The sequence below is a fragment of the Lonchura striata genome, chromosome 24, assembly GCF_050655825.1.
Source record: "Lonchura striata isolate lonStrDom1 chromosome 24, ASM5065582v1, whole genome shotgun sequence".
Taxonomy (NCBI): domain Eukaryota; kingdom Metazoa; phylum Chordata; class Aves; order Passeriformes; family Estrildidae; genus Lonchura; species Lonchura striata.
The window spans coordinates 4,649,680-4,674,065 of NC_140726.1; the positions used below are offsets into that span (position 1 = coordinate 4,649,680).

Sequence of the window (24,386 nt, forward strand, 5' to 3'; positions counted from 1 at the left end):
AAAGTCATTGTCAGCCTCCTGCTCCAGCAGCTAAAAGTCTGAATCTGCTGATTGCAAAACACTCAGGGTTTTTCTCCTTAGCACTGGATGGGGGGGGAAGCTCTTGTTTTTTTTCACAGAAAAAATTAGTAAATCATTTCTATAAGACTCCAGCAACAGGAGACTCCAACAGATGTGAAACATCTTAAATTCCTGGCATGAGGGAGTGGTTCAGAGCTGCAACATGGCGGGCTGTCCTCTTTGTTTTTAACTCCCAAACACATTATTCCTGCACATGCCTAATTTAGACACATCCTGTTTTCAAACACTTTGATTTTAGCACAAAACAGTGAGGCAAATGAAGGGTTGTCCAGCTGAAGGAACACTCTGGTGTAGTTCTGTGGGTGTTTTTTCTCTCTGGGCTGATTTAAGTAGGAAGTTCTTGCTTACTTGGGCTAAAATGAAGTATTATATACTTCATACATATTAAAATGAAGTATTTCAGCAGTTCAGGTCTGGCTGAGAGCAGCTCTCGCATAGATTTCTGCATGAACTGAGGCGTTTTCTTCCAACAGCCCGGATTTTAGGAAGAATGGGTGAGTCAGGACCACAGGGAATTCACAAATCACAGAATCACCAGGTTGGAAGAGACCTTCAAGATCATCAAGTCCCAGCCTCAACACCTCAACCCAACCCTGGCACCCAGTGCCACCTCCAGGCTTGTTTAAACACACCCAGGGGTGGTGACTCCACCATCCTGTGTGGCCATTCCAGAACTTTATCACCCTTTCTGTAAAAAACCTTTTCCTAAAATCCAGCCTTCCTTCTTGGAAAGATCCCATTTTCCCTCAGGGGACTGGCAGGGATGTGAGGATGATTTTTTGGAGGATCCGAGGGATGAAGCCCTGTCTGCAGGGAACAGGTCCTGTGCAGGGAGGATGGGATGTGCCCTGGCACCAGGGCTGCTGCTGCTCCTGTCACACCTGCACGCAGCAAACCTTGTGAGCTTAGGGGACAAAAGCAGGCAAGGAAACCATCACAGGTGACTGGGAATTGCTCAGACAGGGTACAAACTGTGGGTACCACTGGAATTCCTGCCTTGCTGCTCCCTCAGCAGCAGATTCCAAGTGTTTCCTGAGTCACTCCTGACCTCTGGAGCTGCAGGAAAAATCACAGGTTGCATTACTCCTCCTTCCTGGACATCAGGAGTATCCTGTTGCAAATCTCATCTTTGATAAAAAGCCAAAATAAATAATAAAGAGTGTTCCTGAAGGACAAACTGCACAGATGTTCCTGAAGAAGCTGAAATTTTTGAAAACCTGTTCTGGATATTCACATTTTAAGTGAGCTTGGTGTAGGTATGATTTGGGCTAAGTTTACAAAGGTTTATTGTGAATTTATTTTATCTTGATTCTCAGAATCTTTTCTAGGCTGTTCCTCCTAATTCCAGCAGTTAAGTGATACAGCACAACCTATTACTTTTTAAATAGCAGAATCTATTTTTAGCATTGCTCCCTAATTCAAACCTTCTGAACCTAATGAAAGATTTAAGTCTGGAAGCTCTTTAGCTTTTAGGATGGGAATTTGCCTACAAATAAAAACGCCAGCAGAGCATGTATTTCCCCTTTGATTCTGCTTGTCTGGTAATGTATATTTGATGTTGGGATATGTGGGGGGTGTGTACATACAGATCATTGTAATGGGTATGGAAACTCTCAGGGCTTCAGCACAGCATGGACATGAAAATGTGAGATCCTGGAGGGATTCAGGCATGAAAACTCTGCTTTGGGGGGACAGGATTCGTGATAAGGCCAAACACAGCCTCGGTTCACTCAGCATTTGCTGCTTCCCTCTGCACCCATTTCAAAGGGCTGATTCTGCTGAAATTCAACCCCTTTTATGACACACACTCACAATGAGAACTCCTTCAAATGTTGAAACGAGTTCTGAGGAATTCCTCATGCTTGACATCTTTGCTGAGGGATCCAGCCTGTTGTCCATATTTTATTTTTTTTTAATTTAAACTCTGCCATGTGTGCAAGGCAGAAGGGGCTGAGAGGGCTAAAAACTCCTTTGAGTCCTTCCCCTGGTCAACCTGGGCCATGTCTGGAGGGCTTTGGGCTTGATTAAAATCTTCCTTGCTGCTAAAATCTTAACAGCAAGAAAGATTTATTAAAATCTTCTTGCTTTTCCTTGGAGTTTTCAACCCAGGGAGGGATGAGAGGATGGTCTGCAGGGTGTGGGGTGAGTTATTGTCCTGGGAACAATGCAGGGAATGCTCACACAGGGTCTCTGCTGTGCCACCCTGTGGGAACCCAGGGCTTCCCTCTGGCTGCCCTGGGACCCTGGCAGGGTCAGGAACCCCCCTGGACAGAGCCCCCAGAGACACTGGCTGTGATCTCTGCCCATGGAAAAGAGTTTTCAATCCTACAGGATCAATTACCAGCTCTGAGTGTTTGATATCAGTAATAATTAAGTGTGGCACAGGTGCAAAAGTAAAATTTTAGGATTCTAGATGAGGGGTCCAAAGGGGACAAGATGGAGGAAATTGGGTGTGCCTTGTCCTTTTTCTCCTTCTTCATGCCCTCCATGTCTCACTGTGGTGTTGGCATTTTTCTGTTGGTTCAGCCTGGGGACACACTGTCCAACGTAGGTGACAGATATTGGCACGTTCTTGTAAATGCAGCCCAGGGAGTTTCTGGTATTGAATGTTTGTCACATCCCACTGAGGGCAGAGCCCCACACGCTGCCCTGCAGGACAGAGCTGGGCAGGGCAGCAGAACATGTGAGAGATCAACAGAATAAACAACCTGGAAACCAGCACAGACCAATTATGGCTTCTGCTTTGGCAGGGGCTGACAGACAGAGACTTTCTACAATCTCAGAATCATCAATACCTCAGATTCGGACACCACCCAAAGCTTCCCAAAGCATTTAAAAACAAAACAAAACACAAAAAAAGAGTTGGAATAAGCAGGAAAAGCAATGTCACCTCCTCCTGGAGTCAGGGGAGGGAGCTGAGCAAAGCCACAAGCAGCGATTCCCAAAAATTCTTGACATCACAAAGAGCTGCCCACAGGATGTGGAAGGGGCTGGAGGGTTTGGTGGGCAAGAACTGCGGAGCCTGCAGAAATGTGCCATGGCTTTTGGACATGATTTCTGGGAAAATCATCCCTTTTTTTTCATCCATTGTGTGCAGGATCCAGCCCTTGAGGCCACCCAGGGCTGGGGAGCTCTGTGGGGGAAGGTTTGGAACAGGGCAGGGATAAATAAATAAATCCCTTTGCAAGCCCGGCCCTGTGTGCTGGGCAGTGCCATCCTTTAAATGAAACTTCAACTTTTAACCATGAAAATTATTCAAACCTTATCTACTTATTAAAAATCTCATTGATTTGGACTTTCCTTGCAAGGTCTCACCTACACAAATACAACTTCAGGGAATGTTTGGAATAATGAAACCTAGAAGGGACCTGCATCTGTTTCTGGCTCCTTTTTCTCTCCTGTGCCATAAATTCCTGCACATTTCTACACCTAAATCTCCATTTTCTGCAGCAAGACCCTACCCAAACTGTGGAAAATGTGAGATTTGTTCATGTTGAAGTCTTTTGGGGTTTTTCTGTGGGTAATTTCTACACCTGGCTCTTATGTTGGGTTGCTGTAATAGGCTGCTTTATCTTCCTTTCAACATAGGAAATAAAGTGACACTCCCGTCTAGAGAACCTGCAAAATTTAAACTCCTGTGGGAGTTTTCAGGCATTGATAAATCAGGGGGTTGTAAATAAGAATTTTTTTTCCTAATAATAATGTTATGGAACAGTTTGCACTGTGTGTGAGTTTGGTTATTGGTTCAGTGATGAGTCAACTCCAAATTATTTCTGATTCTTTGAAAAAATACAGGGTGCTGTAGGAATTTGTCACTGGATGAGACATCCATTCCACTGGATGTATCCCTGGTTTTTCTCCCTGTTTAGATGATGAGTCTGTAAGCACAGGGCTCCTCCTCAAATCCACAGAGAATTCCTGGGAGCAGCAAGAATCCCTCTAAAGTGTAAGCTCTGCTAAACCCAGCCTGTCTAAGCCAGAAAGGAACGAAAACTCTGCCATAATCTCACAGAAAATTTCGAATTTTACACAAAAAACCTCGAGCAGGATTAAACTTAAAAACTCAAAACACCTGCGAGGTTGTACATGAACCCTCAGAGCTCCACAGGGCTTGGAAAACGTCGCAAATGTCGCGTGAATGTCCCTGTTGTGGTGCCTAAATTAAGATTATTGATCAGTGATGTGGCGCTAATGAGGGCAGCCCCGGCTCCAGGGAAAAGCTGGGCTCGTCCTGGGCAGGAATTCTAATTCTATTTGGCAGCTGGAGCTTTGGGAGCAGCGAATCCAGTGATAAACTGGATTATTTTTCCCTTTAAAGAAAGCAGCTAATGTGGCTGGGAGGGAGCTTTCACTGGAGGTGAGCTGAAGCATTGGCAAGGCTCCACCTGTCCTAAAATTCTGGGTATTTCATGTAGTGGATGAGAATTCTTGATAAAGTGGTTGGGGAGGAGAAATTAAATCTCCAAATCTCAGCAGCTGAGGGATGCTCATGATAATTCAGAGGCAGATCTGAGAATGGGAGCAGGAATAGAAGGAATTTTCTAAAATTGGTCCTGAAGAAGTGGAAAAAATGAGGGAGAGTCATGTTTGATGTCAATTTTCTGTCTGTTTTTCACTTGAAAGTTCAGTATCCACTGTTTAAAAAGTATATTCTAGTATATAATAGTACTAAAAATATAGGAATAAATCCAGCCTGAGTAACTGGAACCTCTTGTGCTCCTGCTGTGTCCTCCCAGGATTTTGTGTTCAGCCACACTGGGACTTCCCAGTGCTCTGAACTTCCCCAATTTTCAGCAACTTTCGCAATATTTGGCCCAGGAAACAAAATATTTCCTCCCACTTCATTTCACAGGGAAAAAAGAAACAACAAAACAAACAACAATTTTAGGGTTTTGTCTTGAACAGCAAAACTGCAGAACAACTCAAGTGCCCTGCAAAGATTGACACCCCAAAGGCAAAGGACATCGCTGCCCCATGGGAATTTGGCTGGGGAATTTTTGATTTTGACCCCTGACCCGGGAATTTCCCTTTCTCTGCTCTCCTGGGGCGGTTTTAAGTGAGTTTGAATTTTCCATGCTGAGTCCACGTTTAGGAGTGGGAGATGGGCAAAGGCAAGAGGTGCTGGTGGATTTGTGCCCGGTTCCGTGTGGGTGCAGGATAAAGCTGGAGCCACTGCTCAGCATCCCAATCCAGGATAAAGCTGGAGCCACTGCTCAGCATCCCAACCCAGGATAAAGCTGGAGCCACTGCTCAGCATCCCAACCCAGGATAAAGCTGGAGCCACTGCTCAGCATCCCAATCCAGGATAAAGCTGGAACCATTGCTCAGCATCCCAACCCAGGATAAAGCTGGAGCCACTGCTCAGCATCCCAATCCAGGATAAAACTGGAGCAGGCACTGCTCAGCATCCCAATCCAGGATAAAGCTGGAGCAGCCACTGCTCAGCATCCCAATCCAGGATAAAGCTGGAGCAGGCACTGCTCAGCATCCCAATCCAGGATAAAGCTGGAGCCACTGCTCAGCATCCCAATCCAGGATAAAGCTGGAGCAGCCACTGCTCAGCATCCCAATCCAGGATAAAGCTGGAGCAGCCACTGCTCAGCATCCCAATCCAGGATAAAGCTGGAGCCACTGCTCACATCCCAATCCAGGATAAAGCTGGAGCCACTGCTCAGCATCCCAATCCAGGATAAAGCTGGAGCCACTGCTCAGCATCCCAATCCAGGATAAAGCTGGAGCAGCCACTGCTCAGCATCCCAATCCAGGATAAAGCTGGAGCCACTGCTCAGCATCCCAATCCAGGATAAAGCTGGAACAGGCACTGCTCAGCATCCCAATCCAGGATAAAGCTGGATCAGGTTGTTCTCAGCATCCCAATCCAGGATAAAGCTGGAGCCACTGCTCAGCATCCCAATCCAGGATAAAGCTGGATCAGGTTGTTCTCAGCATCCCAATCCAGGATAAAGCTGGAGCCACTGCTCAGCATCCCAATCCAGGATAAAGCTGGAGCAGCCACTGCTCAGCATCCCAATCCAGGATAAAGCTGGAGCAGCCACTGCTCAGCATCCCAATCCAGGATAAAGCTGGAGCCACTGCTCAGCATCCCAATCCAGGATAAAGCTGGATCAGGTTGTTCTCAGCATCCCAATCCCCGCCCCGCAGCACCTCCCGGGTCGCTTTTTAGGGCGTTTTGCGGGATTTTGTCTCACATTCCAAGGGCTCTGCTTCCCTCTAGCGGGTTCGCTCGGCACTTCCCTTTGTATTCTTTTTTACATCCTGACAGGCTATTTCTGACAACTCTATTTTTTATTTTTCGTGGCATTGCTATTCAAAGTTTCTTCCCAATCCTACTCATTCCACGCTTTTCGTAAGTTTAACCCTCTTCTTCCCAGGCTGCTTTCTTATTTCTGACATACATCATATTTATGATATATATATATATATTTCTGATATACATAATATTTCTGATGTAGATTCCTGACATACATCGTATTTCTGATATACATATTTCTGGTATTTATTTCTGACATACATAACATTTCTGATATATATAATATTTCTGATGTATATATTTCTATCATACATAATATTTCTAATATATATCAATTTCTGCTATACATATTTCTTATTTCTGAGATACACAAATATCACCTGGTGTTAGGGCAGCGACTCCAAGCCTTTGGCAGACTGCTGAAGGGATAAAGTGGAGCCTTTTTGGGTGGCAATGACGCTTTTGACATCAGGAGATTTCAACACTAAAGGAGAGGCAGAGCCGGGGAGGCTGTGTGAAATTTGGGGTGTGCAGGGGGTGTGGGAGCACCGAGAGCTCTGAGTGCGAGGCCATCTGCTCCTGCTGCAGGATCAGGGTGACAATAAATTCTGGGTTTGCAGAGATGGCTCCTGAAATCCTCACATTAAAGCTGCGCTCTGTGCAGGGAGCAGAGCTGGGCTGTTCGCTCGAATGCTGTGAAGAAAATGAGGAAAAATCCAGCAAAAAATCCCTCCAGAGGTGTACCCTGGTGTGGCAGCACGTTTCTCTCCCTCTCAGGATTCTTCATAGAGGTGCACAGAGAGAAATGAAAGAGAAAACAATTTCTATTTCTGCTCCTTGTTTTTCCCATGTGGAATGTGTTTGGAGAATTGTTTCCCTGGGATGATGCTTGGTTGGATTCTGGTGAGGATTGTTTGAGCTGGTGGCCAATCCAACCCACCTGGGGCTGGGCTCTCAGAGAGGGGCACGAGTTGTGTGAGAGTTAGAGTCAGAAAAAATAGTATGTAGTTTTAGTATCCTCCTTTTATATAGTATATTAATGTATTTTAGCATAGTTATAATAAAGAAATCATTCAGCCTTCTGAACTGAGTCAGACATCAGCATTTCTTCCCTCTGGGCTCACCTGCATTTACAATACCCTGGTGTCATAGTTGAGATGGAGACAACACAGAGCAACACTCTATTTTCAGAAGGCTTCACACCTGTTTTTATTACAGCATGCGTGATTTTTATACATTCTTACAAATCTCTTCAGTTTAAACTTTACTCATTGGTCAGGAAAGACAAACAAAGTGCTCATTGGAATAGGCAGCTTCAGGTTTCTCTTATTTATCTCTTATTTATCTCTTATTTATCTCTCATTTATCTCTTATTTATCCCTTATTTATCTCTCATATATCTCTTATTTATCCTCCTTTCTTTCTTGGTTTCTATGTCAGTGACCTTGGTAGAGAATTCTTTCAGGTGTAAAGGTGGATTCTCTCCTCAAACTTCTCTCTGGCTGACAGAATTGCTGTTAAAACCTCTTCCACATTCTGACCACTTTGAAAATGGAATTTTATTTTGCCTTCCAGCCTCCTGTTCCGTTTGGCTGTGCGAGGCTCAGACCGAGTTCAAGAGGGTGGCCGAGGACAACGTGACCCTGCCCTGCCACCACCGCCTGGGGCTGCTGGAGCAGGGCAGCCTGGACATCGAGTGGCTGCTGCACATCTCCGAGACCGTGCAGAAAGCGGTGGGTTTGTGTGCACACCCTCACTCCAGTCAGGGAGAAAAAGAAAGATTTCAGCCAGGGAAAAAGTCTGTTTGTTCGTGTATCAATATGTTCTGCCACACTGACCTAAGCCCAGTGCACCAATCAGGTGAAATGTTTTTACTCCAAGACCAAAGGAATTAATGTTCATGATGTTCTCTATAAAAGAGAAAAGTGCTTTTGAATAAACTTCCATTACCTTCCGAAATCATGCAAGTCATTTCACCCTTCCCTGGCTCTACAGCATCAGGGTTGCTGAGAAAATCACTTTATTCCTGCCTTCACGCCACCAGCCCTCCATTTAACAGCACTGCTGTGCTGAATTTTGCAGGTTGTTCTGGTGATGAGAGCAGGGTTTGGAAAACAGAGCTGATTTAGAGAGATTTAGAATGTGGAACAATTATTTGATATCCAACACAGACCAGGTTCAGTTACAATATTTTTTGTTTGTTTTAATGTAGTCAGTCTTCATTAGATTGAGTTCAGAAGTGCCCTTCAGGCTTTTAAAGTAACCTTGGATTTTGCAGGCCCAGTTTTCGAATCCTTGGTTTCAGCACGACACAGACTAAACAGTAGTTTAGTCCTTATAAAAATGAGGTCTGCATCAACCTAAATTAGCACAGCCAAACCTGCAGACTGCTTTGACGTGTTGTGGCACAAACTGACGCCTGTTTTTACACTTGTACAAGTGCCCAATATAAACCTCCAGCAGAAATAAATCCACTTTTTGCATCATTCTCAGCGTAGAAACCCAGGTTTGCTTTCACACCCTGCCCCAGGCATCCTGTGTGACCTTTGACAAGTCACTTGTGCAGCTCCTGGAAACGCTCGGATTTGTTGTTGAATGAGAAAATAAAACAATAACTCAGTGCCTGCTCTGCTGCTCAGGTGATCACCTACTCTGGAGGCCGTGTTTATGATGACCTGAACGAGGAGCAGAAGGGCCGAGTCTCCTTCACCTCCAACTTCCTCGCTGGAGATGCATCCTTGCAGATCATCTCGCTGCAGTCCAGCGATGCAGGGAAGTACATCTGCAAGGTCAAGAACGCCGGGCAGTACGAGTGGGCTCACATCACCCTCAAGGTTGTGGGTAAGGACAGCTGCCTGTGATTTATTAAAAATATGGATATTGATCTAGTACTGATAAAGTTAGACAGTGTGTGTTTATTGTGTGTGGGATTGCTCCCAAATCCACACCGCAGCTTCCAGGTGATTACAGAGCCCTTTTATCCATACAAGTGTTGAATACCCAAAATACAAATCCATATTCATCATTTTGGTACATCCCATTCCTCCCTTCCTCTGCTGATCACTCCAAAAGCCATTCAGCATGCGTGGTTTGTTCCTTGGAATGGGTCGGTGTCCCTTCCATGGGGAGGGGCCCCAAAATGAGGAAGTCAATGAAGTCTTCCTCCTTCTGACCTTTCCACCTTTTCAATGCCAATATGACAAATGAACTCTTGGTAGAACTCCCATTCCTTGTCTTCAGTTGGTTTCAGAACAGAGGAGGCCACAATTGTCTGATGTTCCTAAAAGCTCTTTGTCAGTTTGTGTATTCTTCATTATAAACCCAGCTAACTCAACATTGTGCTGACAAGCAATCAGTTATTAGTTAACTACTAACTCTTAACTTCATCAAGGCCTACTCATTTATTTTAATTAATTCTAGTAAGGCTTATTTCTCACTGAAATCTTAGCTCCTCTAAAATCTCTAAATTCCTTAAAATGTACATTTCACTTGTTCTCCTAAAGGGAGACCAAGAAATCCAGACTCACCTCCTGGGCAGAGATTGGTTTCAGGAGGGTATAAATATACAAAGACACCTCAAGATTGGGTTTCAGTGCTCAACTTTATATCTGCCTTGGCATTTTTTGGCCACAGGAAGAGCCTAAAAAACTAGTTTGAGGTTGGTGTGATAGCACTGAACTAAGTACTGAACCCTAAAACAAATTCACAAGGATCATCTCATGCTCCATGAAAATATCAAGGTTCCCATCTGATTATGTCTCCAGTAGGTTGCTGCTTAGTGCTTCCAGAGGTGTCATTTGCAAAAGTTCCTCTGTTCATCTCTCCACTTCCTGGCAGCAAATTAGGACACAAATAGGCACAAATATGCAAAGCCATTCTTTCCAAATGATGGCTCTGATCTCATCCCCCAAAGCAGGCTGATGCCCTGTCTCAGCTGGCCGTCACCTGCTGCGGTGACAAATGAGCAGCTGGGGGTGGCATTTCCCTCCCTGATTTCAGTTCATTGCTTTTCACACACTGTGATCCCTGGAAGGATCCTGCAGCTGCTGTGGGCAGAAAGAAGGGAAGGAAAGATGTTCTGGAAATGGTGAGGAAATTGTGAAGAGTGTGATGATAGAGCTGCACTGATGCAAGTGATCATGAGGCAAAAGAGTGGGAAAGGAAAGGAAAGGAAAGGAAAGGAAAGGAAAGGAAAGGAAAGGAAAGGAAAGGAAAGGAAAGGAAAGGAAAGGAAAGGAAAGGAAAGGAAAGGAAAGGAAAGGAAAGGAAAGGAAAGGAAAGGAAAGGAAAGGAAAGGAAAGGAAAGGAAAGGAAAGGAAAGGAAAGGAAAGGAAAGGAAAGGAAAGGAAAGGAAAGGAAAGGAAAGACGAAGGGAGGGGGTTTAGTTTTCCCCTAAAAACCATCAGGGGGTTTCGTTTTCCCCTAAAAGCCATCACTGGTGTGATTCCTTAACGTATCCCAGGGAAGGCAGCTCTTGGAAGCTGTTTAAATGCCAAATGAAGGGTTCCCAGTGAGCAAACTCTGCTGTGACGGCATGACCTGTCTTCTCCTTCTAGAGAAACCCTCCAAGCCCAAGTGCTGGCTGGAGGGGGAGATGCTGGAAGGGAAGGAGCTGTCCCTGCAGTGCCGCTCCGCCTCGGGCACGGCCCCCATCTCCTACCGCTGGCAGCGCATCAGCGAGGAGGACGAGAGAGCCGAGCCCCTCCCGCCCAGCTCCAGAGTCAGTGAGTCGGGCATTCCTTCCCCCAGCTCCAGTCAGTGAGTCGGGCATTACATCCCCCAGCTCCAGAGTCAGTGAGTCGGGCATCCCTTCCTCCAGCTCCAGTCAGTGAGTCGGGCATTCCTTCCCCCAGCTCCAGAGTCAGTGAGTCGGGCATCCCTTCCCCCAGCTCCAGTCAGTGAGTCGGGCATTCCTTCCCCCAGCTCCAGAGTCAGTGAGTCGGGCATTCCTTCCCCCAGCTCCAGTCAGTGAGTCGGGCATTCCTTCCCCCAGCTCCAGAGTCAGTGAGTCGGGCATCCCTTCCCCCAGCTCCAGAGTCAGTGAGTCGGGCATCCCTTCCCCCAGCTCTGCGATCACTGCGGGGATGCTCCAACACTCCTCCCACTGCTGCGGCTGCACCTGGGGGGATGCTCAACCTTTCTCCCTCCTTTCTCCCTTGCCCCCTTCTTTCTCCCTTTCTCCCTTCTTTCTTCCTTCTTTCCCCCTTTTTCTCCCTTCCTTCTCACTTTCCCCCTTCTTTCTCCCTTATTTCTTGCTTTTTTCTCTCTTTCCTCTTCTTTCTCCCTTCCTTCTCTTTCCCCTTCTTTCTCCCTTCTTTCTCCATTTCCCTCTTTTTTCTCACTTCTTTCTTCCTTCTTTCCCCTTTTTTTTCTCCCTTCCTTCTCCCTTTCCCCTTCTTTCTCCCTTTTTCTCCCTTCTTTCTCCATTTCCCTCTTTTTTCTCACTTCTTTCTTCCTTCTTTCTCCCTTTCCCCTTCTTTCTCCCTTCTTTCCCCCTTTTTCTCCCTTCCTTCTTCCTTTCCACCTTCTTTCTCCTTTCTTCCTTCTTTCTCCCTTTCCCCCTTCTTTCTTCCTTCTTTCCCCTTCTTTCCCCATTTTTCTCCCTTCTTTCTCCATTTCCCTTTTCTTTCTCCCTTCTTTCTCCCTTTCCCCTTATTTCTTCCTTCTTTCCCCCTTTTTCTCCCTTCTTTCTCTATTTCCCTCTTCTTTCTCCCTTCTTTCTTCCTTCTTTCCCCCTTTTTCTCCCTTCCTTCTCTTTCCCCTTCTTTCTCTTTACTTTCTCCCTTCTTTCTTCCTTCTTTCTCCCTTTCCCCTTATTTCTCCCTTCTTTCCCCCTTTTTCTCCCTTCCTTCTCTTTCTCCCTTCTTTCTCCCTTTCCCCTTCTTTCCCCTTCTCCCTTCTTTCTCCTTCCCTTCCCGCTCGCCATGCCCTGCCGCTGATTTCCCCCCACACCCACCCGTGCCCCTGTGCCCTGCCCGCAGCTGCCACTTCCCGGCTCCGCTGGCTCATTCCCGTGGTTTTTCCCCTCGCAGACATCTCGAACCCCGGGCAGGTGCTGCTGAAGAACCTCACCGGGCTGAGCACGGGGCTGTACCGCTGCCTGGCCACCAACGAGGCGGGCCAGGAGAGCTGCGAGCTGCGGGTGATGGTGCAGCGTAAGTACCGCCCCGGCAGGGAGCCCAGCCCTCCTCCCTGCCGCCCAAAAACGAGACCGAGGGCTCCTCGTACTTCATCCCAACAAAGGGACAAACCATGGGGCATTTCCCTGTGGTCTCTACAATTTGTAGAGAGCACGGCCTCCTTTTAATCCCAATTTCCCGGCCACATTTCCCTTTCTCTTCCCCACTGTTTGAGATATTGGAGAGGTTCAGACTTCCCAAATCACCTAACACACAGCCCCTTCTAACACAGCCCTCCTTTTTCCTTTTCCTTGTGTCAATCAAGGTTTCTAACAGACCCAGACGTCTGAAGTGATAAAACCGTCATCTGCCCTGCCTTTCCAATCAATGGAATTCCCATGGAATTTATGCTTCTTCCCATTGTTTCCTTTTGTCTCTCAGCATCCAATTTTATTTATCAGCTGACAGTTTGTTTGCAAAGACAAATCTCTCTCATTCTTTTCACCTATTCATCAATGGGATCTTCCCCTTTGTTTCTTTTATCTCTCAGGGCTGGGTTTATCTCCCAGCAGAACCACAGTTTGTAAAGAGAAATCCCTCCCTCCTTCCAGCCAGAACCGGGACCGGCTGCTTCCCAGCTCTCCCACCTGGAAAATTCTGTGCTGCTCCTTTGCCCTTTCATACTTTAATCCCATAAAATAACTCTCATTTCTTGCATTTTTGATTCACACAGCAGCCCTCACCTAAAATAACATCACACAGCCTGATTCCAGATGATGGTTTTATCACTTTAGATGTCTGGGTCTCTTAGAAAAGTTGATTTTTCAGAAGGATTCATGAAACACAAGCAGGGAAAATGGTAAGTGAGGGGTTCTGGAGTGATTGCATGACTCTCAGGTATGAATTCTCTCTCCAAATTATGGATTTGCTGCACTTGGGACAGCAAAATATCTAAAGGCAGTTGGAAAGGCTGGCTGGGACAGGGACGAATTTGCAGGATAAAAAGCAACTTTTGACATAGTTTAGTCGTTTGTGTCCTGAACAGCAGAGGGCAAAGTCGCCTGATTAACCCCAAAGGGTGTGTGCAGGGTGTCCCTCACATACCAGGAAAAGGGTGGGGGTTATCACCCAAAGCCAAACAATGCCGCTCTGCAGCTCTCAAAGCTGGGCCTGCTGTGATAAAAGAAGTCTCCTCCTGAAGATTCCACAGCTTTGGAATTTCTCTGCCCGGCCAAGCCTGAAATAACTGGAATACGGAATGAGGAAAACCGGTTTGCCTCGGGCATGTGAAGTGAAAGCGTCCAGGCAGCTTTTATGGCAATTGAACTGAACTGGTTTAAAACCTCCCTCGGCTTTGCTAAACCCTCCTGAGGGACTGAGTTTAAGGAAACAACTTTCAGCCAAGCCCAGCCTGACCACTTTTATCCGAAAAGGTCATAAACTCTCAGCAAGGGCCCATAACCCATGGGAAATGTTCTCTCATTATCTCGGCTGCTTTGGATGAACAAAGCCCTGCCCAGGATGGTTTCCTTTCCTGCTTTGTGTGCCTCAGCCAGGTCACTTTTCCTCCACATTTGAATAATTCATGCCAGAATTAGGCTGTAATTATTCACGGGGAGTTAAAGGGGAAAACAATATGTGAACAGATCAAACATTCCCCTGCCTTGGGTGCAGCCTGGCGCCGTGTTTCACATGGGGGCTGGCCTGTATTTGTATTTTCTGTATTTTTACGCTGTTAGAAAGGGATTTTCCCTCCTTATTTCAACTCTGCCCCACAGCTGAGGGCACAGCACCCATACTTTCACCTTTGCACAGGCGATTGCTTCACTCCCTGCCTGGGGATGAACTGGTTCAACTTCTGTGTGGAGACACACCCAAAAAAAAAAATCATCTCCAGCCTTCTGTCCTGAGTTATCCCCAGTGCTGGGACTTGTAGGGAGGACTAGAACCTGACCACGCCAACAAGGGCTCAGCGATAAATTTGGTTTTTTTTTGGACAACAGACGCACAGAACATCAGCATGATCGCCGGGGCAGTGTGTGGAGTGGTGGTGGGGCTCTCCCTCCTGCTCCTGGTGGTGAGGTTGACCATCAGGAGGAAAGAAAAGAAGAGATACGAGGAAGAGGAGGCACCGAATGAAATCAGGTAACGCCTTTCGTTTCATCCCACCTCCCACACTCCCTTCCTGCGCTCTCCCACGCCTTTGCACCCAGGTTTTAGCCAGCTGTAAGCAGCTTTAAGTGTCTGCAGAGGTTGCTCGGAAAAAGCTTTTTAAGCCTCCGTGAAATGTCACTGACAAATTTTTTGACGGTGAGAATCTTCGTGAAGACTTTCCAGAAAATCAGATTAAAAGTCACCCCAGCAAATTAGCACAGAGCTCAACCAACTGTTTTTCTCTCACATTTGTAATTTCGGTAGTTCGAAACATTTGCATATTCTTTTATGGTGTCAAATTGAAGCTGCTTGTCCGTTGTGGTTTTGAGAGGGTTTGGGGGTGGTTTCCTTTCCTTCTTTCTTTTCTTTCTTTTTTTGTTCTTTCCCCCTCTTCTTCCCTTCTTTCCCCTCCTCCTTCCCCCCTCTTTTCCCCTTCTTTCTTCCTTCTTTTCCTCTTCCTTCTCCTCTTTCCCCTTTCCTTCCCACTTTTCCCTTTCCACCTAATTTACTCCCTTATTTCCCCCTTCTTTCCACTTTCTTTTCTTTTATTTTCTCCCTTATTTTCCCTTTCTTTTCCCCCATTCTTTTCCTTTCTTTTCTCCCTTATTTTCTCCTTCCCCCCTCCCTTCTTTTCCTTTCTTTTCTCCCTTCTTTTCCCTTTCTTTTCCCCCTTCTTTTCCTTTCTTTTCTCCCTTCTTTTCCCTTTCTTTTCCCCCTTCTTTTCCTTTCTTTTCTCCCTTATTTTCCCTTTCTTTCCCCCCTTCTTTTCCTTTCTTTTCTCCCTTATTTTCCCTTTCTTTTCCCCCTTTTCCCCTCTTCTTCCTTCCTTCTTTCCCCCTTTTTTCCTTTCAATGGCAGCTCCAATTTGGCACACAGTTTGGCAGACACCTCTGATCCTTCCCTGAGCTTTTTGAACAACTTGCCCCGGATTTCACCCCGGCTGAGCAGGGAGGGGAGCAGGAGCACGGTGAAGCCGACTCCTGCTCCTGGAGCTCATCTCTGCCCTGCTCATCTCCCCTAAGCTCAATCTGGGCTCCAGTCAAGCCAGCCTGAACTCCTCGGGAAGGAAAGCGCTGCAAAGATCTATTCAAAGATCTACTCAAAGATCTATTTCCAGGAACGAGTTCGAGCTGCTGCTGCTGCCCTCCAAGAAATAAACCCTTGATCCATCTTTACGTTTATCTGTGTGACATCTCTGCCCTTCCACAATCCCTTCAGCTGCTGATCACTCCCAGTCTGCCGGCACAAAGGCGTTCTCTGATGATTTTTTCCCCCTTTTTTTTTCCTTTTGTTATCCTTGCCTTTTCACTTGGCGCCTCTCTTGTACCACCCTTTCACGCCTGCCTGTTGCATCCTCGCCCTCCTCCTCTCTCTCCCTGTCAGGACCCGGTTTGGCGCTTCTCTCCCTACCCACAGGGCTGGTTTTAGGTGGAAAAACCTGTTTCAGGCCCTTTGTGGTTCTGGCTGAGGATTGCAGAGCAGACAGCTCAACCTGTTTGCTCTGACACTCGGTGCTCGCTGCACACACACAGAGCCGGCCGTGAGCAGCGTGTGTTTATTCCAAATTCATTTACCAACACTCTGCAGGGCAATGGGGACTTTAATCCATCAAGTTACAGAGCAGAGTTTGGACAAATTGCAGGGTATTAAAGTCCCCCCTTCTTTCCCTGGCAAATTAGCACAGACGTCAACCAACTGTTTTCTCTCATATTTGCGATGCCAGTATTATGAATAATTTGCATATGCTTTTATGGTAATAAAGAAAATTTATTAATAAATTAATAAAATTATCTTTTATGGTGATAAATTAAGGCTGCTTGTCCGTCCGTTGTGGCCCTGAGATGGTTTTGGGGTGGTTTCCTTCCTTCCTTCCTTCCTTCCTTCCTTCCTTCCTTCCTTCCTTCCTTCCTTCCTTCCTTCCTTCCTTCCTTCCTTCCTTCCTTCCTTCCTTTCTTCCTTCCTTCCTTTCTTCCTTCCTTCCTTCTTTCCCCCCTCTTCCCACCTTCTTTCTGCCTTTTCCCTCTTCTTTCCCCCTTATCATCCCTTTCTTTTCCTTCTTCTTTCCCCCTTCTCTTTTCTCGTCTTCTTATTCCTCCTTTCCTCCTTCTCTTATTTCTCCCATTCTTTTTCCTCTTCTTTACCCCTTCTCTTTCCTCTTCTTTCTCTCTTCTTCTCCCCCTCTTCCCCCTTCTTTTCCTCCCTTATTTTCCCCCCTCTTTTCCTCCTTCTTTCCCCCCTCTTTTCCCTTTCTTTTCCCCCTCCTTTTCCCCCCTCTTTTCCTCCTCTTTCCCCCCTCTTTCCCCCTCTCTTCCCCCTTTTCCCCCCTCTTTCCCCCCTCTTTCCCCCTCTCTTTTCCCCCTCTTTCCCCCTCTCTTTTCCCCCTCTTTCCCCCCTCTTTCCCCCTCTCTTTCCCCCTCTCTTTTCCCCCTCTTTTCCCCCTCTTTTCCCCCTCTTTCCCCCCTCTTTCCCCCCTCTTTTCCCCTTCTTTTCCCCCTCTTTCCCCCTCTCTTTCCCCCTCTCTTTTCCCCCATCTTTTCCCCCTCTTTCCCCCCTCTTTCCCCCCTCTTTTCCCCTTCTTTTCCCCCTCTTTCCCCCCTCTTTCCCCCCTCTTTTCCCCCTCTTTCCCCCTCTCTTTTCCCCCTCTTTCCCCCCTCTCTTCCCCCTCTTTTCCCCCTCTTTCCCCCCTCTTTTCCCCCTCTTTTCCCCCTCTTTCCCGCATTCCCGGCTCCCCCCCGCATCAATCCGTAGGGGTGACCCGAGCATCCCCGCGCTGTTTCATCGCTGTGTTCCCTCCCTCGCAGGGAAGATGCCGAGGCACCCAAGGCGCACCTGGTCAAACCCAGCTCCTCCTCCTCCGGCTCCCGCAGCTCCCGCTCGGGCTCTTCCTCCACCAGATCCACCGCCAACAGTGCCTCCCGCAGCCAGCGGACTTTGTCCACCGAGGCCACCCCGCACCTGACCCCTCCGCAGTGCGGCCAGCGGCCGGCGGAGAGGAGGGAGCCGGAGCTGCGGAGGGGGGACTGCGGCCAGGTGAAGGTGGCAGCGATGGTGGCAGCGCAGAGCCGAGCCTTCCAAACCGTGTGAGCCGGCCCGGTGCATCCTCCGGCCCGGAGCTCCGCAGCATCCCCCTGGCCCGCAGCATCCCCCGGCTCGGAGCATCCCCCGGAACATCCCCGGCCAGGAGCATCCCCGGCCCGGAGCTCCGCAGCATCCCCCGGCCTGGAGCATCCCCCGGCCCGGAGCATCCCCCGGAGCATTCCCGGCCAGGAGCATCCCCCGGCCCGGAGCATCCCCCGGAGCATTCCCGGCCAGGAGCATCCCCGGCCAGGAGCATCCCCCGGAACATCCCCGGCCAGGAGCATCCCCGGCCAGGAGCTCCGCAGCATCCCCCGGCCCGCAGCATCCCCCCGGCTCGGAGCATCCTCCGGAGAATTCCCGGCCAGGAGCATCCCCGGGCCGGAGCTCCGCAGCATCCCCCGGAGCATCCCCTGCCCGCAGCATCCCCCTGGCTCGGAGCATCCCCCGGCTCGGAGCATCCCCCGGCCTGGAGCATCCCCCGGCCTGGAGCATCCCCTGCCCGCAGCATCCCCCGGAGCATCCCCCGGAGCATCCCCCGGCCTGGAGCATCCCCGGCCCGCAGCATCCCCCGGCCTAGAGCATCCCCCGGCCCGGAGCATCCCCCGCAGCATCCCTCCGGCTCGGAGCATCCCCGGCTCGCAGCGCCACCTCTCACAGCCCCGGCTACTTCGCATCGCTCGGGCAGCTCGCCCTCTTCATCGTCACCTTCATCCTCCTCACTCGGGATTCTCCACACCACCAGAAGCCCTCCCACTCGATTCTTTCTGAGCGTCACCGAGGTGCTGATACACACTTGAGAACGATTTATTGGAACGAAAAGGGAGCTTCTTTTTAAATCATCTTTTTTTCTTTTTTTGTTTGTTTTTTTTTCCTTTGAAAATGAAACGCTGAGATTTAAAACCTACGACAGCAAAGCTGTGCTGTCGAGTGAAACTGTGAGTGAAAAGAAGCCAAACCTCAGGATTATTTTTTTAAAAGGGATCAACAAAGACTTAAAGATGCATAATATTCCAGAGAGGTTTTGTGGGCAGGGAAACATCTCTTGGACTGGTTTTGGAGAAGTTTCTCCAAGATGTGTTGTCTTAAGTGAAAATTTTGAGGCTGAGGCTGTCCAGCCTCAAAGGGAACTGACAGGTGCTTCACATTTTCTGCATTCGGTGACATACCGGAGGCTGTAACTAAAGTGGAACTTAAAGGATCACTCCCAAAGGCCAAGAAATGCACTTTTAAGGTGTCTGAACTAAAGAGAAAGAACCTTTTCCATCAAGGAAACAGAGGTGCTTTAATTGCTGAATAAACTTGGGGCCGGGAGGCTGGCTCTGCTTCCACGGGCAGCCCTGCAGAGCCACAGGGGCCACTGGAGGGGTGCCCGTGGCTACTGAGCCTTAGGAGGGGAGAACTGGGCACTGAACCCAGTGGGGAGGACCCCCAAGTGCCAAAAAGCCTGGATGGAACATTGGGAAGAGCTCTCAGTCATTGGCCAGGTCTGGGGGAGCTGTGCTGGAGAAGCTTTGTGGAAAGTCCTTCCCCAGACTGAGTGAGCAGCACTGCCCAGCTGAGCCCCAGGGAAGGCCTGAAGGTTCCTGCCAGAGGAAATCACACCTGGCACAGGTAAACAAGCACAAAAGCTGCTCCCCTCAGGACATTTTGCGTGTGTTGTCCCACTCCTACACCAAATGCTGCCGGAGCTGAGGCTTAAACCTTTAGCAAGACTCTTAAAAAGATGGCAAGAATTGTAAAAAAGATTTTTTGTGAGCAACCAGGTTAAGCGTTTCCACAAAATATGAAGTTAGGAGAGGAGGGGAGGTAGGGACAGATGCAGAATTCTGTCATTGATGTTTTCCTCTGAAGGACTTGGCTCTGACCACTGCTACACACAAGACACTGAGCTTGTAGGTTCTAGATTCCTGTATTCCTAGACTGGTGTTTTTCTGTTTCAAAAATGAGGGTGTTTGAGGTTTTTTTCCCCACTGGAGGGAGGGAAAGGGATTCTCCAATTTGTGGAAAGAGCCTAAAGAAGATGGATGAGATGTACCACAGATCTATAATTCTTTCACACCAGGATTGTCATTAATCTCCTCTTCTGACTGAGACCCAGAATTCTAAATTCTTTATTTGAGATTTTTGACAACCTGATCAAAACCAAGCCCAGTTTGGGCTACTTCCATTTGGGGAAGAGTTTTCAAACTTGCCCTACACTATGTGAGAACTTCTCTTCCTAGGAGCAGTCACTCAAAATCCCATTGCTCTCTCTACCCCAGATTTAACCCTTGGCAGGACAAATTACTGATGCTGTGCAGGGAAAACACTCCCAGTTTTAATAAGGGAGACCTGGTACGAGGTGTTTGATAAGCTGCTCCTCCCGTGCCAGCTGCTGGTGGTGGATATTCTATCATTCCACCCTGGATGCTCCAGCAGCACATCCCTGGACCAGCAGGGTGGGAAAAATTAGTCTGAAAAATCACACTGCAGCTCTGTGTGTGTGGGATTCCCCTGCAGTTGTTTTTTTTCCTGAGCCCTGAAGGTTCAGGTGCTGGGAAAATCCCAAAAGTGGGGACAGGAGGGTGGAAGCAGCTTGTGGGTGCTCACTGTGCTGACCACTCCCTGTGCTGAGCCTGCACAGGGAGCCAGGAGTTTTTCCTCACCACAAACCCAGCGTGTGACACTTCCACCAGCTGAGCTGGCCAAAGGCTCTGGGGCAGCTTGGAGTCCCAGCCCAGGCTGGTAATTAGCAGAGAGGAGGCTCTGCAGCCTGGAGGGAGGAGAATTGGCCCTGGCAGGAATCCTGGAGCCTTTGGGCAGCCTCTCCTGCTGTGAAACCACTGCTGGTGCTGTGAGCTCTGGGGATGGTCACGCAGAGGGGCAGTGGCTGAGCCTGCTCTGGGGGATCCATCCTGGCTGCTCCAAGCCCTGGAGACAGAATGGAAACAGAATTTTTGGGATGCAGGCGCTGTCCAGGTATCTGCTTCAGCCCACACCTCAGTGACTCACAGGGAAGGGAAAAGTTCATCACCAAAGGGAGCAGGAGAAAGGGATCATTCCAAAGGTATTCTATTTTCCAAGCTCCAGCCCGTCAGGAGTTGCACAAGGGAAGCAAATAAGCCAAACCCTGTTTGTAAAATAGTGTATTAAAGCACTTACTGTCATATACCAGCTATTAATTGTGTGATTAAATGCCGACCATGTTATGTAGCTTTTTGTTTCTCAGCAGCTAAACTAAGCTTCCATCTCTGCTACCTGCTATGATTGGTGTACTTGTACTGTGTCTGAACAACTCAGAGGAAAGCAAATATTTATTATTGATTCCTTTGAATCAATGCTTTAATAATTTTTTTTTTTGGTTGGTTGTTTTATAAATAAAGGTGCTGCAGCTGAGGAGCTGCAGCTCAACTCAACTAGTGCCATTTTCTGTGGTGTGATGGGTTTCGTGCTGTCAAGCTGAATCCAAGGGGGAAGAAAAAAAGGATGGAGTTAAAAATACCATTTTTAAGCTAAGCAGGCGACTGTGCATATTTGCATGGGAAGCGTGGGGAAGCTGGGCTTTTTTCCCTGGGTACTTTTGAGACTAACTTAGGTGACATTTCACAAAATATGTGAAACCCTGCGTGATGCATGGAAGTCAATGTGGTTTTATCCGGGGATAGACCCCAGATGTTAGGATATATCTGGGGTATGACCTGGGATATTTTGGCTGAGGATGCAGGTGCTGCTGGAAGCCAGCCTGGTAAATAAATAATGCCAGCACAACAAGCCGTGGTGAATTCATCCTCGCCCTGCTGTGACCTTCCTGCTGAAGCTGCCCATGTGCTTGGCTCTCCTCATGAGGAAACCTTGAGCTGCGTTCAGCCCGTTCAGATCTCTGCAGATCAACCTTTGGAGGCAGCTCACAGGGATCCAGCAGCTGGCGCTGGGATTTAGGGGAGCTAAAAGTGCTGGGCTTGGTTTCTCTCAGCATCTTCCCCCCACACCCCCAGGGTGTTTTGCAGAGGTGTCCAGACATCAGTAATTCTCCTTGCTGAAATTTGGAACAAAAATTGCAACATAACCAGGCAGCGTTTAAAACAAAATAGGGAGACAACACGGTGGGCTCACAGGTGTGTCCTGTCCCTAATTCAAGAGCAAACTGTTCCCGTCCCATTGGAGTTGATGACATTAAAAACCCTGATTAGGTGACACACGTTTCCAGAGGAGTTGTGCACTTGCAGACTTTTGTACAGGATCAGGAATTTGGGGTTATTTGTAACCGGGAGCAGTTTGTCCTGACACGCTGAGAGGGGGAGAACCCCGTGGGAAAGGGAAGGGAGGGCCTTGGAAAAGGGTGATTTTCAAATGCAAGTGTTATATAAATATAAGTGCTGCTGTGGTGAGCAGGAGGAATGCCTTTGATAATCTCCCTTCTCCTCCCAGTTCTGTTTTGAACACTGAAAGGAGAAGCAGTGCTAGATCCTTGAAACACTAAATTCACTCCCAAAAATAACGCTTCAATCCATAATTAAAAAAAAAAAAAAACAACTCCACGCTAAATACTTAAAGGAAATACTTCAGCCTGCCAGGTTTTGATTGATGTGATATCAAGTCAATGAGCTCCTTTTGTCCAGTTTAACAGCCCCTAATTTCTGGTGGGATGAGTCATTTGCAAACTGCCCTCCTCCCCGCACTCCCAGGCACTTCCCCTTGCACGTCTAAATGTCACCGTGGCAGCCCAAGCTGCTATTCTTAGCTCCTGCCGAAATCCTGCCCCTGCTTTTAAAAAAAGCAACCCCAAAAAACCACCGCCAAGGGCGAACAGCCAGGGCGCCGTGGTGGGCTCGGTGTGAGTTACGCTGAGGAGCATCCCTGGAGTAACCTCGGAGCAGAACACCAGGGCAGGCTGGGCTCTGGGCAGGTGGAGTGTGCTTTGCACGTGTGTGTGCCACGCTTTGTGCCTTACCTCCAGAGACAGAGCCCCTTCTACACCCAAATTCCAGCTCCAGAGCCACCCCTTTGTTAGAAATGAAAATTTGTCCAGACACAAATTAATATGAAAAAATAAAATATTTATTTTGCAATCAAATTCTATCCAGCCAGCCACAAGGAAAGAACAGAGCCGAGCCCGGGGTCAGCTCTGGGTGTGCAACAAGGAGTCAGCCTCAGCAGAGGTTTCCTCTGTGCCCACACACCTCCATCCTGGCACAAGTGGTTTTTATAGGGAAAATTCCACCTGAGGCCAAGATTTCAGCAATCAGTCTTTTCTTCTATTCAGAGTCCATAGGTTAAGATTTTGTTTTTTGGTGATGAGGAAGAACAATTCAGTGTCCGGAGCTGTTGAATCCCTTAATGAAATTTACGGAACGCTGCATTCCCATGGATCTGCCCGAGGATTTCCATGAGATCCATCCCGGGTCCTTCATGTGATGATCAGCGCCTGGGCATCCCTGTATCTCTCCAGCCATGGCTCATCCCCATCTCCTGGCCAGCCACATCCTTTTACCTGTAAATCAGGTTTCAACACACACCAGGTTTCGCCTGTGAAGGTGGGGGTACTCCTAATACAAACGTACATACTCCCAACAAATATTCAATATCACATAGATCATATTAGAAATGGCACGGATTATATCTACCACACATAACGCCTTGGATGCCACCCCAAAATCCCCGCTGGGTTTTTCACCCTGAGCAAGAACAGGAGCCACAAACTGGCCGGACAGCAGTGACTCCTGTGTGCCCAGTGCCTCTGGTGTGGGACGGGTTTTGTGGGCTGGCATTTCGTCACATCCCCTCGTCGTGGTCACCCCGGAGTGCCAGGACAAGCCACGGTGCCACCCTCATCCCAGGATGTGGCTTGCACACGGGAATTATCACAGACACACGCAAGGAGCAGCCTGAGGGACCCGTTCCTGTGTCCCCAGATTGGATTTTTAAGTGACACCAAGAGCATTTTTGTCTGAAGTCAACCTGGGAGAAGCTGAAATGCTTTTTTGCGAAGTTTTTACCCATTAAAATGGAAAGTTCCTTGTTTGTTTTCCCCGTGTGTCCCAGAGCCTGGGCAGGACTCAGGGGTTGTGTTTGTGCTCCCAGTGCCTCCCTGGCCTTTATTCCCTGCAAACATTGGCTGCAGGCCACAGCCCTGAGCGTGACCTCAGCTGATTCCCAACCTCTGCCCAGCTCCCCTCATCCCTCAGGACACCAAAAAACCCCGTTTTCCCCCCATTTCCCTCTCCAAATAAATAAATCCACGCTGGGAGCCGGATTACCCCCAAGGCACCCATGGGTGCCACCCTGTCCTCAGCCTGGACTGAGCCTGCTGCTGCTGGATGAGAACATTTAGGATGGATTATGTGGAAAAACGCCAATCACTTGGTTCTTTAAAATTTTAAAAGTTTAATAAAAATAAAATGGTTATAAAAATAATACTATTAGAGCAATAAAGTTTAGAATTAGGACAGCTATAAGACAATAAAAAGTAAATAATTATAGACATCCAGATGCTCTCGGACACTATGTTATGAGAAGGATACTTTATGGACAAAAGAATAACTTTAAAAGCAATAGCCTGCTGCATATTCATATATCCTTCATGGTTATGCATTCATCCTATTTAAAATAAGAAACTCTTGTCTGTTGTATGTTAACTGTTTCTTTTAATCTCTGTGGTGTCTTCGAGTCTGAGCAAGGCCTGAAGAAATTCGCTTCTGATAAGA

At 48.0% G+C, this 24,386-nt stretch overlaps 1 protein-coding gene across 3 annotated transcripts in view; it reads left to right on the forward strand.

Moving 5' to 3' along the window:
• The window catches only part of CLMP (CXADR like cell adhesion molecule), a 56,857-nt gene extending 35,758 nt beyond the window's left edge, over positions 1-21,099 (forward strand). The window contains exons 2-8 of one of the 3 annotated variants that reach the window (XR_014950014.1): positions 7,928-8,085; positions 8,992-9,193; positions 10,909-11,076; positions 12,385-12,507; positions 14,475-14,616; positions 17,427-17,824; positions 17,998-21,099. Coding sequence is in view for 2 of the 3 variants with exons in the window: in XM_021541631.3 (XP_021397306.3) it covers positions 7,928-8,085; positions 8,992-9,193; positions 10,909-11,076; positions 12,385-12,507; positions 14,475-14,616; positions 17,427-17,709 (1,076 nt within the window). In the remaining variant the exon portion in view is untranslated. Of the gene's footprint in view, positions 1-7,927; positions 8,086-8,991; positions 9,194-10,908; positions 11,077-12,384; positions 12,508-14,474; positions 14,617-16,008; positions 16,432-17,426 lie in introns of those variants that run through there. The other 2 variants (XM_021541631.3, XM_085560400.1) reach the window with 2 other exon arrangements.
• The last annotated feature ends 3,287 nt before the right edge of the window (positions 21,100-24,386 follow it).